The 12,499-nt window shown below is 45.5% G+C and overlaps 1 protein-coding gene across 1 annotated transcript; it reads left to right on the plus strand.

Moving 5' to 3' along the window:
* The first annotated feature begins 538 nt into the window (after positions 1-538).
* On the plus strand, positions 539-2,225 carry LOC136491905 (uncharacterized). Its single transcript, XM_066488112.1, has 2 exons — positions 539-1,038; positions 1,164-2,225. The coding sequence occupies exons 1-2, from the start codon at positions 539-541 to the stop codon at positions 1,960-1,962; spliced, it is 1,299 nt and encodes a 432-aa protein (XP_066344209.1). The 3' UTR covers positions 1,963-2,225.
* The last annotated feature ends 10,274 nt before the right edge of the window (positions 2,226-12,499 follow it).

Below are 12,499 nucleotides of genomic sequence, written 5' to 3' on the forward strand. Positions count from 1 at the left end.
CCGCGCGAGCCCGAGTCCGACGGAGATGGAACGGTGGATGGTTGAATGAAGAGGAGAGAAAAGATGGACAAAAAGACACGAGCTGGCTATATATAGGCAGCTGCTGCATATTCATCACATATTGTATGTACCACGTATGTCTGTCTGTCATTGGCATGCATGCCATAACTTGGATCGATGATGGTACGTGCTGAACCTGTCTGTGGCACTACAGTGTCGTTGATTTGGACCGTGCAGTCGAGTGCACACGCATGCATTTGCTCTACTCCTAGCTAGGCTGTAGATCATCACTGGCTAGCTCAATCGTACTACAGTGCTCGATCGATAACGCTGGCTCCATTATATATCTGTGCTGTGCTGTGCTGCCTCAGCCTGACACGGACAGTTACTTAATATTCTCTCCATTTCCATGCAAGTTATAGTTATAAATCGATCCTTGCTTGTCGATCAATTTTGTTTATCTCTACCACTTCTTCTGGGTAACTCTTTCGCCTCCTTGAATTTCTGTCGGCAACAGAATTGTATTATCAGTAGTATCATGTGCGACTTCTTTTGGCTGTCGCCGGCCGATCAAGGCGACCTCTCGGACGTCGTCCGGGCGAGCCTGCCGCCGCCGCCACACCACCACCGACTGCCGGCGGCCACTCCAGCTGCCCCAACCGTATGCTCGTTGGGCTCCAATCATCTGCCGGAGGAAGAGGGGTTGCTGCTGCTGCAAGCCCGAGTGAACTTCGATGGCGACGATCGCGATGAAGCGCGCTCACAGCGGCAGCAGCAGCTGGTGAATGGCAATGGCAGCATGGCGCTCCTGCTGGGCAGCAACGGCAGTGGCGGCTGCGCTTGTGATCATGCTGCTGCCCTGTGTCCACAGCACCATCCAGAGGCAGAGGGACTGATTCCTCAGCTCATGTCCGGGCCGCAGCCACAGCTCTGCGCTTCCAGCTTCGTCGAGAGGGACGACAATGGTCCCGTTCTGAAGGAGCATGTCCTGGACATAGCGATGGCCCCTCACCCTCATACTTGGGCAATCAAGCGAAGGTTCGTTCGTAGTGTCATACAGTATATATTTTGTTTACTTCGCATCGATCAACATAATTGCGTTGCATTGCATTACATTACGTACTGATGCATGCGTGGCGTGCGTGCACGTACGGTGTTGTTAGGAAGAGCCAGACGAAGAAGGTGGTGTGCATCCCGGCGCCGGTGGCGGCGCCGCCGGGGGTGGGCGGGCGGCCGAGCACGAGCGGCGAGGTGGTGCCGTCGGACCTGTGGGCGTGGAGGAAGTACGGTCAGAAGCCGGTCAAGGGGTCGCCGTACCCGAGGGGGTACTACCGCTGCAGCAGCTCCAAGGGCTGCTCCGCCCGCAAGCAGGTGGAGCGCAGCCGCACCGACCCTTCCATGCTCGTCATCACCTACACCTCCGAGCACAACCACCCCTGGCCTACGCAGCGCAACGCGCTCGCCGGCTCCACCAGGCCGTCCTTGTCCTCCTCGTCGTCGGCCAGGAGCCATCACCATCACCATCACTCCGCGGCTGCCGTTCCTGATACGACACCGGCCCACCGTCACGCAAGCAACGTCGCCGTCGCCGACAATGCAACGCCAGGATCCATCATTAGCGCCAGTGTCCATCACCAGCTGCTCAAGCAGGAGGTGGTCGACATGGATAATAACCCCAGCAGCAAGCAGCCCGCGCAGGACGCTGCAGCTGACCATGACTGCTTGGGCATGTTTGCGGATATGGACGGCGCCCTCGACGTCCTGTGCGCCTCCGACTTCCACCCAAAAAAGCAGCAACAGCAGGCCACTGCTCAGCATTTGGAGAAGCTGCCGGAGGAAGAAGACAAGCAGTTGCTGCTGGGTCCGGATCCCTTCAGCTTCAGCTTCTTGGACTGGGTTGGCGCTTCATTTGGAGTTGGAGAGACAGCAGCAGATAACGGTGATCACAGTTGGCCTGCCTAATAATCCATCATCACTATTCAGTATTCACTACTACTATTAATCTAGCTAAAACTGATCTACATCCAGCCATCCAGCTAGCCTCTATTTAATTTCATAATCAAAGTAAGTGCGCCAACAGATCCTATACTGATATTTATATTCTTACAGTTTTTTACTAGTCTCTTTTGAGTATTCAAGTAGATAGCAGTACTGCGTATTTCACTCTACGACCAGTCTTTATTTTCTGTTGATTGTGCCTTTTCATTTTGTTTTAACTGAAAGGATCAATGATATGTTACTACTAGTTACCAAGAGGAAACAAGGCCCTCTTGTTAGGTGTTCTACGCTCCGTTCGTGTGCCCTTAAATCTGGTTTGATTCGCTTCTTTTTTTTATTTGAAATAGTGTTTTTCTCTCACAAATTTCTCCAGATTTATCCAAAACCATCCAGATTTCTTCAAATTCCTTCCAGCCAACGGGCCTTCGTGGACGATTATTGTTAAATATGCACGCAAAACCAAACTAAAAAAAGGCCCCTGTTAGATTGAATAATGTTCACACTTCTGAATCTGGATGTGTCACTTCGAGCTTCCCCAGTCTGCCGTGCTCCTCAGAATGCTGGGATAAAAAGCTCGATATTGGTTGTTTTTTTTAATGTAATATTGAAATATGAGGGTTTTTTTTTTTTTTGCTAGGATGGTCCAGTTTCGGCTGTGTTAGGTCGACTTCCTTCGACGCTCGATAGAAACGTGTTGTATGTTTTTCTTTAAACTCTTCTCCTTAATATAAGAATATGTAAATCTTTTGCCTATTCTAGAAAAAAAAAAAAAAAAGCTCAAACGACAGCGAGAATCTTCTTACCACAGTGCAAATATGCAATCGCTGTTGCTCGTAGTTGCTGATGAGACTGGACGATGAAAAAAAAGACGAATTCTTTTTAATCTTTATAGTCCATTTCTCACCTTCAGTTTGGTTGGACTATTGAAGGAGACGGGGTGGTCGATTCCATTTCTACGAGTGTTTGGTTTGGAGACAAGTTAAAATAGAATTATCTTGCTAAAAATATTCTTTAATATGCAAGATGACTATATTTTTTAAAATCAAGCGGGAGGCTCCATTTCACTTGGGACAATCATCGAGTAGGTGCACAGCCAAATGGTGGAGGCGCCGTAGACGAACAACGAACCGGAGAGACGCGGAGAGAAAGTAGTGTAGCAAGCGTGTTTGTAAGGATCGAATGGTTCTGAGAAGACATATGAATTGGAACTCTAAAATTTAACTCGCGACAAATAAAATCTTGGCCTATGCAAAGCTATCACCCGCAGTTCTTGTCTAAGTGCTAAAAAGATTCACACTAATATCAAATCTTTAGGGCCATCACACATTCACACTAAATATGTACTTAGCAAAAAGCACATTAAGATATTGTCTTTGGTTGTAGAATTAATCCATATAGCTAAGCACACTCTATCATACAATTCTAGTTGTCACACACAAAGGTTCTTACACACAAACTAGCACTAACTCCTAAACTAGAAAAGGTAAGTAACGCAAGACATAAAGATGGCAACAATACAACAGATTTATCATGTGGTATCGGTTGCTAACACAAATCTTCTAATCCACGTTAGAGCTCCACCGAGGTACGCTCCTAAACACCAAGTCTTTTTCAATCACGACGGCCAAAGGAAAATAGAGTCACATCGTGTACTATGCCACCCCACCTATCCGATCTTGGTGCTGGACTACACCTAACCAAAGATAGTGTTGTGAGCCAATATAGTCTGACTATCATTGCTAGAATCAATGAGTTTCCCAATGATTTTTCTATTTTACTGTCACAGAACCGTCCAATTTATACAAGATCAAGTATAAAAAAAAGACAAATTCTTTTTACTTTATAGTTTATAGTCCATCTCTCACCGTGAGTTTGGTTGGACAACTGAAGGGACAACAGAAGGCGGGTCGTCAATCTCATTTCTACGGGTGTTTGGTTCGAAGACGAGTTAGAATAGAGTTATCTTGCTCAAAGATATTCTTTTAATATGCAAGATGACTATATTTAAAAAAAAACTCGAGTGGAGACTCCATTTCACTTGGGACAATCGTCGAGTGCGCGCATAGCCAAATGGTGGAGGCGGCGTACACGAGCAACGAACCGGGGAGACGTAGAGAGAGGAAGCAAGAAGAGGAGAAAGCGTGTTTGTAAAGATCGAATGGTTCCGAGTAGAGATATGAATTGGAACTCTAAAATTTTAACTCGCGACAAATCTTCGTCTATGCAAAGCTATCACCCGTAGTTCTTGTAAGTGCTAAAAAGATTCACACTAATATCAAATCTTTAGGGCCATCACACTAAATATGTACTCAGCAAAAAGCACACTCAGATATTGTCTTTGGTTGTAGAATTATGTCTTTGGTTGTAGAATTAATCCATATAGCTAAGCACACTCTATCATACAATATTCTAGTTGTCACACACAAAGGTTCTTGTAAGGAAAATGGACCCTTGGCCCATTTAGTTTGGATTTTGGTGGTTGATAATCAACATGACCATTTGGACTAATATTGTCTCCTAGTGTTTTTGGATATAGTTCAAAGGATGCAAAGTGAACTTGGACTTAGGATATGGTGTGATCCAAATGATCAACATCTCAAGCAAGACATTAGAAGCCATGATTGAAGACCTGCAAGACATGCTAAGAAGTCTAAATCACCAAGAAGTAGAAGCCCGAACACAAATACCAAACAAAGTTGAAGCCACTGAAGCCGAGATGAAGAGATGGATGGATTGGATTGTCTCATGATTTTGGATCTGCTCAAATTTACATGAATTCAGTTCAAAGTTGTAGAGCTTTTCATTAGCTTTCCAAAAAGTCAGAGTTCGGAGCTTAAAAGTTATGCCCAAAATATGAAAACCTGACGTGTTGAAAATGGAGCAGCGGAGCATCCGATGCCCATAGAAGCGTCCGATGGGGAGTGTTCGATGCTCACAAAGTCAGCCCTGAAGTGAACAGTGTCACTGTTGTGTCCGATGCCAAGCGTCCGATGCCCATAGGAGCGTCCGATGCTCACATAAAAGAAGTGTAACGGCTAGTTTCCAAACGGCTAGTCGACGTGGAACCACCGGAGCATCCGATGCTAGCACTATAGCATATGATGCTCTACAGAAATGCTGATTTCAGCCTCCAATGGCTAGTTTCGAGTTGAGACTTATAAATACCACCCCCAACCGACCAACTAAGATAAGAGGGAGCAAGGGAAAGGTAGAAGGGTGTTCCTACACCACATTTGTACTCTCCACTTGCATAGGGCTTAAAGATCACAAGGTGATTAGCGTAGGTGCTTTGCGAAGCGCTTAGGTTAGTTAGACCACGCTCATATGCGCTTGCTCAACGCTTAGGTCTAGTTGCTAGTGAGGTTTGCATACCTCTTGACCAAAGGTGCTTTCACACACCATGCTTGTACTCGGTGGGGCTTGTAGTCTTGCGAGACCACACCAACCGTGCTTGTGGTGTGGCTGCCACCGTGTACCGGAGGGAACAAGGCATGTGGTGTTTTGGCCAGAAGCTTGATAGTGAAGACAACGGGGAGTGATTTATGAGAGGCTTGCTGGAAGGTACACCGGAGATCCACTTACGCGTGGGGAAGGCCTGGGGCTATCCACGGAGTTACCCGACCGAGAGCTTGGCCCTTGTGAGGGGCTCCAACAAGGACTAGGGGGAAGCTTGAGCGCTTCTCGATACCTTGGTAAAAATACCAAAGTCGTCGATGGGAGTTTGCATCTCTACCTCATCTTTACCTTCTGCATTTATACTGCTACCTTGGTTGTGTTCTTTACTTTTCTAGCTTAGTTGATAGGCTAGTTGATAGGATTGGAACTTAGGTTGCATAACTCCTTTTGCGGTAGAGATAGCAACACACCTAGCAAAACTATAGTGGCACATTTCGATAGATTACTTTCTTGCATGGGTTTTGCTAAGGTGAAAATTAGAGACCATAGTTAGAACTAGAATTTTAAGTTGCCTAATTCACCCCCTCCTCTTTGGCGTCACGGTCCTTATAGTTCTTACACACAAACTAGCACTAACTCCTAAACTAGAATAGGTAAGTAATGTAAGACATAAAGAAGACAAAAGACAATAGATTTATCATGTGGTATCGGTTGCTAACAGAAAACTCCTAGTTCACATTAGAGCTCCACCGAGTTACGCTCCTAAACACCAAGTTTTTTCAATCATGACGACCAAAGGAAAAGGAGTCACATCATGTACTATGACACCCACCTTTCCGATCTTGGTGTTCGACCACACCTAACCAAAGATAGTGTTGTGAGCCATATAGTCTCACTATAATTACTAGAGTCACTAAGTTTTCCTATGATTTTTCAATTTGGTTGTCATAGAACTGTTCAATTTATACAAGATCAAGTATGACTGCCCCCGCTCAGAACATTGGCATGCGCATACCATCACTTATATAAACTAGGTAGTCCGTTGAGTGTCATGAAAGACCTCGATAAAGCCACATTACAACCAAGATCGTACTCGATTAAGCAAATACATATCACATACCAGGAGTTTGTAGCAAAAATAGTATTACAATTGAGTTCGCAAATAATAATACACTATTAAGTTGCAATCTGATAAATTTGAAACAACATAGCTTTGAAATGATTACAATAGCATAAGTTAAAAATACATTGCTAGCTTAGATGACATCCTCTAGATAAAAGCACATATGAGAAATGTATAGAGAGCTGCTGAGCCTAGTGGCACTTAACTCGTCACCCTTAGTAGGGATGAGGTAACAAGTACAACACCAGGATACCGTGCTTTACCTGCAAAAAGGTGGGATAAAACCTTGATCACTCAATTGTACTCAACTAGACTAACCCAACAGGAGAAAAATAAAATGACTCTAAGGATATGCAAGACTTATTTGGTGGACCAAGCTGGACAACATAAACTTTTGCAAAAGAGCTTACTAACATAAGTCCTTACCCTCCGAAAATAGCAAGAGCGAAGCAAATGAAAAGCCTAAGGGCTCAAGACTTCAACCCTCTCAAAACATGTGAGGGTGAAGCTAGTTGATAAGCCTAAGGGCTCAAAACTTTGACCCTCCGAAACATGCGAGAGAAAAGCTAATCTGTGCATTATTGAATTCATCGATAACATCCATTTAACGCATGAGCCCAAAAGGGCACCTTATAGCATCAAAAGGCTCCCCAATATCAGCAAAAAACATGATTGATGAGATGAAAACTAGTTAGCGGCCGCAAAGCAACACATGCATCCATTTTGATCTCTAAGTACACAAATGAAATGAAAGAGCTCAGTGACTTTGTGTTGCCAAAAATAAGCGCAACTGAAGCACATTGAATTGATAAGAGCTCAATGACTTTGCGTTGCCAAAGATAAGCACAACCGAAGCAGAATGATTGGTAACTTTGCGCTGCCAAGAATACATGCAACAGAAGCAAAATGTGAATCTAAGTTTTGCAAACTTTGCTTAATAAATTTTGCAATCAATACTAGTGTCATCAACTAGGCTTTTGTCAATGTCTCGATGAGGGGCTTCTCCATCGGCAACATTGACGATATAGTAACCTAAAAGCGCAACGGGGCTCATTTCGTGACTCTGCGCCCCATCGCCTCAAAGTATGAGGGTTGGCACCAAAATAATCTAAAAGTGCTGAGAGGTTCATTTTGTGACTCCATGCCCTATTGCATCAAAGGTAAGGGGGTTGAGGTCAAAGCAATCTAAAAAAGCTGAAGGGCTCACTTTCACTACTTCTAGCCCCCTTTGCCTAAAATGGTACGGGGTTGAGGCCAAAGCAATCTAAAAAGTCAAGGGGGTCATTTCATTGCTTCTAGCCCCCTTGGCACAAAAGGTATGGGGGTTGGTACCAAAGTATTCTAAAAAAGCGCCGAGGGTCTTATTTTGGGAGTTATGTCCCCTCGCCGCAAAAGGCACGATGTTGGCACCAAAGTAATCTAAAAAAGCCAAGGGGCTCTTTTCGCTACCTCTCGCCCATTTCACACCCTTAAAAAAGAATGGGATAAGACACCAAAGCATCCCATCAGAGCACGTGCTCCAAGAATTGCATCTTTCCCTCTCGGCCCCACTTTGCTATTGAAAGTTCGGTGACCCATTGTCACTTTGGTCGAGTTATGGCGAGGGGCACTATCATTGGCTTCTGCATCATCAGCTACGACTTCGCTAATGTTTTGATGAGGGGTTTTGCCACTAACTTCGGTGAACTTGTCACTAACCAACCCATCATTTTTGGTAAAGACCCTATTGTCGATTTTGATGTCACCAACAGCTTGCAAACATATCGATGAGCAGCTTCACCACCAACTTTGGCTAACTCATCTTCGCCCATGCCAACATATCGCTGAGGGGTTTTGCCATCTACTTCGACATCAACAACACCACTTTTGCCAACATTTTAGCGACTTGATTCACCAATAGTTTTGATGACAGCAACAACGCCTTCATAAACATTTTAGTTAGAGGTTTTGCCATCAACTTTAACTTCATCTGCATTGTGTTCACCAACATCTTAGTGAGGGACTTTGACTCCAGCTTCGACATCATTGGCTACAGCTTCGTCAACATTTCAACAAGGGGTTTTGCCATCGCTTTGGCATAATTAATCGACACTGCCTTCTCCACAAAATTAGAGCAGATGGATCGACATCTGGGACATCAACCATGCCTATGTCATTTACTTCAAGCATGCAAAAGAATTTCTCAAAAGCACCAGCCAAGAGGGGCTAGTGAGGAGCGCATTGGACAAGCAATCCATCCAAAGACAAAAGCTTTGCCTAGCACTCATGAGTGAAGGCCTAAAGATGCATGTCATGATTCATCTACAACTACCTCACCTATGTCGACTACTTTGCCTACTTTGACTACATCAATGTCTTCAGTGTAGGCTTAATTATGAAAAGAAGGTAACAAAGGATCAAGGCCATATGAGGGAGTGAGCTACTAAAGACAAGGTCATGGAGCCTTGAGCAAAGGTTGACGCCAAAGACTAGCCAAAGTTAAAATCATCCATAGTTTGTATCAATTTAGACGAGAGTTGTGTATCATGATTGAGTTGTAATTAGACCACACTTATTTGTGTTCAGCTATTGGGTCTTGTACTTTCGATCAATACCGAATAGCTCAGGCGCAACTGTTGGGGTGTATTATATGTTAAGGACCCCCATTAGTGTTTCCAAGGCCCAATTACATGCTTTGAGGGCTTGTAAGACAATTCTTAGGGCCAATTGTGGCCTCTGGATGCTCTTTTGTAAAATACAAGCCCCACTGGCCAGGGGGGTGATGAAAACCTCCCCTCCTACCTTCCCTATAAAAGGAGAGAGGATAGGGGGAGAAAGGAGAATTCTAGTCTCTCACTCATTGTCTCTCTCTACCCACATCTATCATGTTTGGTTAATAACCAATAGAAGTAATAGTGATAAGTTTCACAGCTTGAAAGTTAGCTATGACCATTTGGAAGAGAGAGTGAGAGGTTGCTTTTTAGTATGCTCATTATATTCAAGAAGGGAAAGAACATCAGGAGGGATACTCTGCTTAAATGGTGGACTAGAGTAGGTTTATTGGATATGAATCATGCATCTGCTAGGGGTCACATGATCATCACTAATTTACTTACAGTCGGTCTAATACAAAAAGTTGACAATAATCACAAATATTCAAAGTATTGTTGTGTAAAGGTTCATCCCATTTTTGCATAAAATGGCTTTTTGGATAGTTAGTGAAAGCAAGGGAGATTGGATACCGCTATTAAACTTCTCGTCATCATCATTATCAAATTGGCAACACTATCTGAACCTATCCTTTTTGACCTTGCATCATTATCAGGCATAGTTTAGTTTATGATCCAGTGTAATCTAGTAATGGGATTTGATCAGCTTCTATCATTATGACATGAATTGAGCCACCTATATCAGACTTTGTCACAATAGATCCAATCTAGATGCCACCTATTGGTGTTTTGTAAATCAAACTTCTAAATTTATACGATTGCCATGTTGCTCTAGGAAGACGATGGTAGCATCCAGAAAACACGAGAAGTTATACTGGTTTAGGTCAGAGCCCTATGTCCAGTCTCAGAGATGATCAAGTGCATGTTCCTCACTTGAATGCTTAAAGTTCTTACAATGGGGGATGCAAGAATGGTGGAAGAGGAAGAAGAGCTAGAGCTAGGAGATGGAGTGCCCAGAAGAAAGCTCTAGAAGCCTCGTTAAGATGGAGAATGAGTAAAATGGTAGAGGATGTCTAGAGATGGTGCCCTGACTGCCCTTATATAGAGTTTGGGGCTAGGGCGTATACAAAGCAGTAGGTTCTCCCTACCGAAGGGTCATGAGCTTGAGGGAGGGCCTAGCTATCTTAGCTTGCAAGCTACATCATATTGAGGTACATGTTCATGCATGGTATCGTCATGGTCTTGTGGCCACATCATGGCATGGTGTGGCGTGGTGCTACTGTGCCGACCGTGGCAGCACTGTAGGCATGCTGGTGGTTTGCCAGCCATCCTGTGCAACATGGTCTCTACTGTGGTCTTTGTCATCATCTCCTAGTTTCCTAGGGCGCCGTACAGGAGTTGGTAGTTGCCCCTAGGTCATCAGTCACCTGGTTGGCTTGTAGAGCTGAGGGCCACGATCCTGATTATTGGGGTCATGGCTCCGTCGGTCTAGTTGGATGGCCTCTAAGTCAAGGCCTTCGTTGTGGATCCCATCCCATAGTGGGTGGGATCATACATGCGTCTTGTTAGGCCGTATTTGGCCAGTGGTTATCGTATCAGTCATCACTACCGTGCAGTGTTGTCATGTCTAAACTACATGGCATAGGGATGGCGTCTGACTAGGCCGAGATGATCACTGTCCCACTCGGTCCTTGCAGGGTCAGTGCGGCATGTTTGTTCTTATCAGAGTAGGCATGTCTGGCTATGCTCGACCTCTCCCCGCTCCTCTCAGGGGTTGGGACGATGTAGAGGTCATGAGTTTCTTGCACATTGTGTGGCTAAGGAGAGGTCATGGCCAACTCTAGCCTTGGCATTGGGCCTGTTCTGCTTGGCTTAGCTAGGCCTCGGTCATTCAGAACCTCACTAGCTCATATATTGCAGGCCATGTGGCCTACTAACTAATCGATGCCTTGAGACACCCTAGGGTTATGACCCTGACAGTAGCTCTCGAGCATTTTTACGATCATGAAGTGATCATAAAAGCACTGAGATGCATGTGTGTTGCGCATGGGTCCGTAGTCATGGCTTATTTGAGCTTCGTCTCTCGATCTCTCATGGGCTAGTGCATTCAATGCATTAGATGGCCATTATGTTCCACCCCATCAGGACACCTTGGCGATGTGGTATGTGACCACCAGGCCCTTTTGTGTGCCATGTTAGTGTGATGCATATCGGGGCTCGTGACCCAGGCGGGACCAAGTAGTCTCATTGATGTTGTATCGGTCATGCGAGCATCTGATATTGGCTATGACCTCCCATGGTTCACCATGCAATGTGGGAGTCTCGGGTTGTTCAGTCTGCCCTTGGGCCTATAAATATGGGCTTTTCTTTTGTTCGAACCACTCATGGCTATGTCTACAAATCGTTCCCTACCTTCCTGCTGAGAGAGCGTAGAAATGGGAGAGAAAAGTTCAAGGAGAACCACGTGGTTCCTGTCATATGTCCCTCTAAGGGTCATCTATGGTGGCTAGAGACAGTGTCGACCTTTTAGCAACTAGGGCTAGAAGGAAATTTGTGAATAGAGGAGGGTATGCCCATGGTGCGCGCGCACTATGGGGATTAGGCAATCAAATCTTGGGCGAGATGGGTCTTGCCTGACTCCAAGGCTCTTTGCCTACGCCCCGCTAGTGCTTGTGAAAGCCCGCGGGTGCCCGTTCAGGCATCCTTGAGCTGGTGCGACCTCCGGGCCTCCTCTTATGCTCTCGTGCCCCAGGAGTCTCGTTGCTATAGGAAGGTTGATGTGATGCCTATTCTTTCGTGGCAGTAGCAAGGCCTCCTAGGGCTTACTAGAGATGTCACTAGTGTGGTGATTTCTAGATTTGTTTTTTAGGGCGTGGCTTGGTCGCGCTTGTTTTTGAAGTTTGATGAGAGAGACCCTTCCTCCATGTTTTTTAGGGCACAGTTGTAGCGGTGCGGCGATTCACTTGCCATGGGTCTGTGGGGCTCATTCTAGGGTGGATTTCGCAAGGGTGTGGTTCGCACTCCTAGTCGCCACCACATATACGACCCCTTTGGCTCGAGTTCTCTTACCTTGTTTCTGCCTTCCACAGTTGTGCGCTGCAATCTAGAGAGGGGTGGAAGGAAACCAAACTCAAGGGATTTATCTGGGAGGTGTGCAATTGCCAGTGATTGTCTCCCTTCGCTGCTACCTCTGCCTTTGCCCTTGCCTACATTGGGATGAGTGAGTGGGTACCTTCAATGGTGAAGGAGGTGTGGCTGTTGTGGCTCATCAAAGGTGGTCTTCTCCCATCGAAGGAAGTCACTGGGTGGAGGGCTACCATCGGCAAGGCGCTCT

The sequence above is a fragment of the Miscanthus floridulus genome, chromosome 1 (genome assembly GCF_019320115.1).
Source record: "Miscanthus floridulus cultivar M001 chromosome 1, ASM1932011v1, whole genome shotgun sequence".
Taxonomy (NCBI): Eukaryota; Viridiplantae; Streptophyta; class Magnoliopsida; order Poales; family Poaceae; genus Miscanthus; species Miscanthus floridulus.

Bases quoted from the DNA above. Each gene is read 5' to 3' on its own strand.
- LOC136491905 (XM_066488112.1), top strand. From the start codon at position 539: ATGTGCGACTTCTTTTGGCTGTCGCCGGCCGATCAAGGCGACCTCTCG. The intron at 1,039-1,163 runs GTTCGTTCGTAG...CGGTGTTGTTAG, and splicing joins ACTTGGGCAATCAAGCGAAG to GAAGAGCCAGACGAAGAAGG.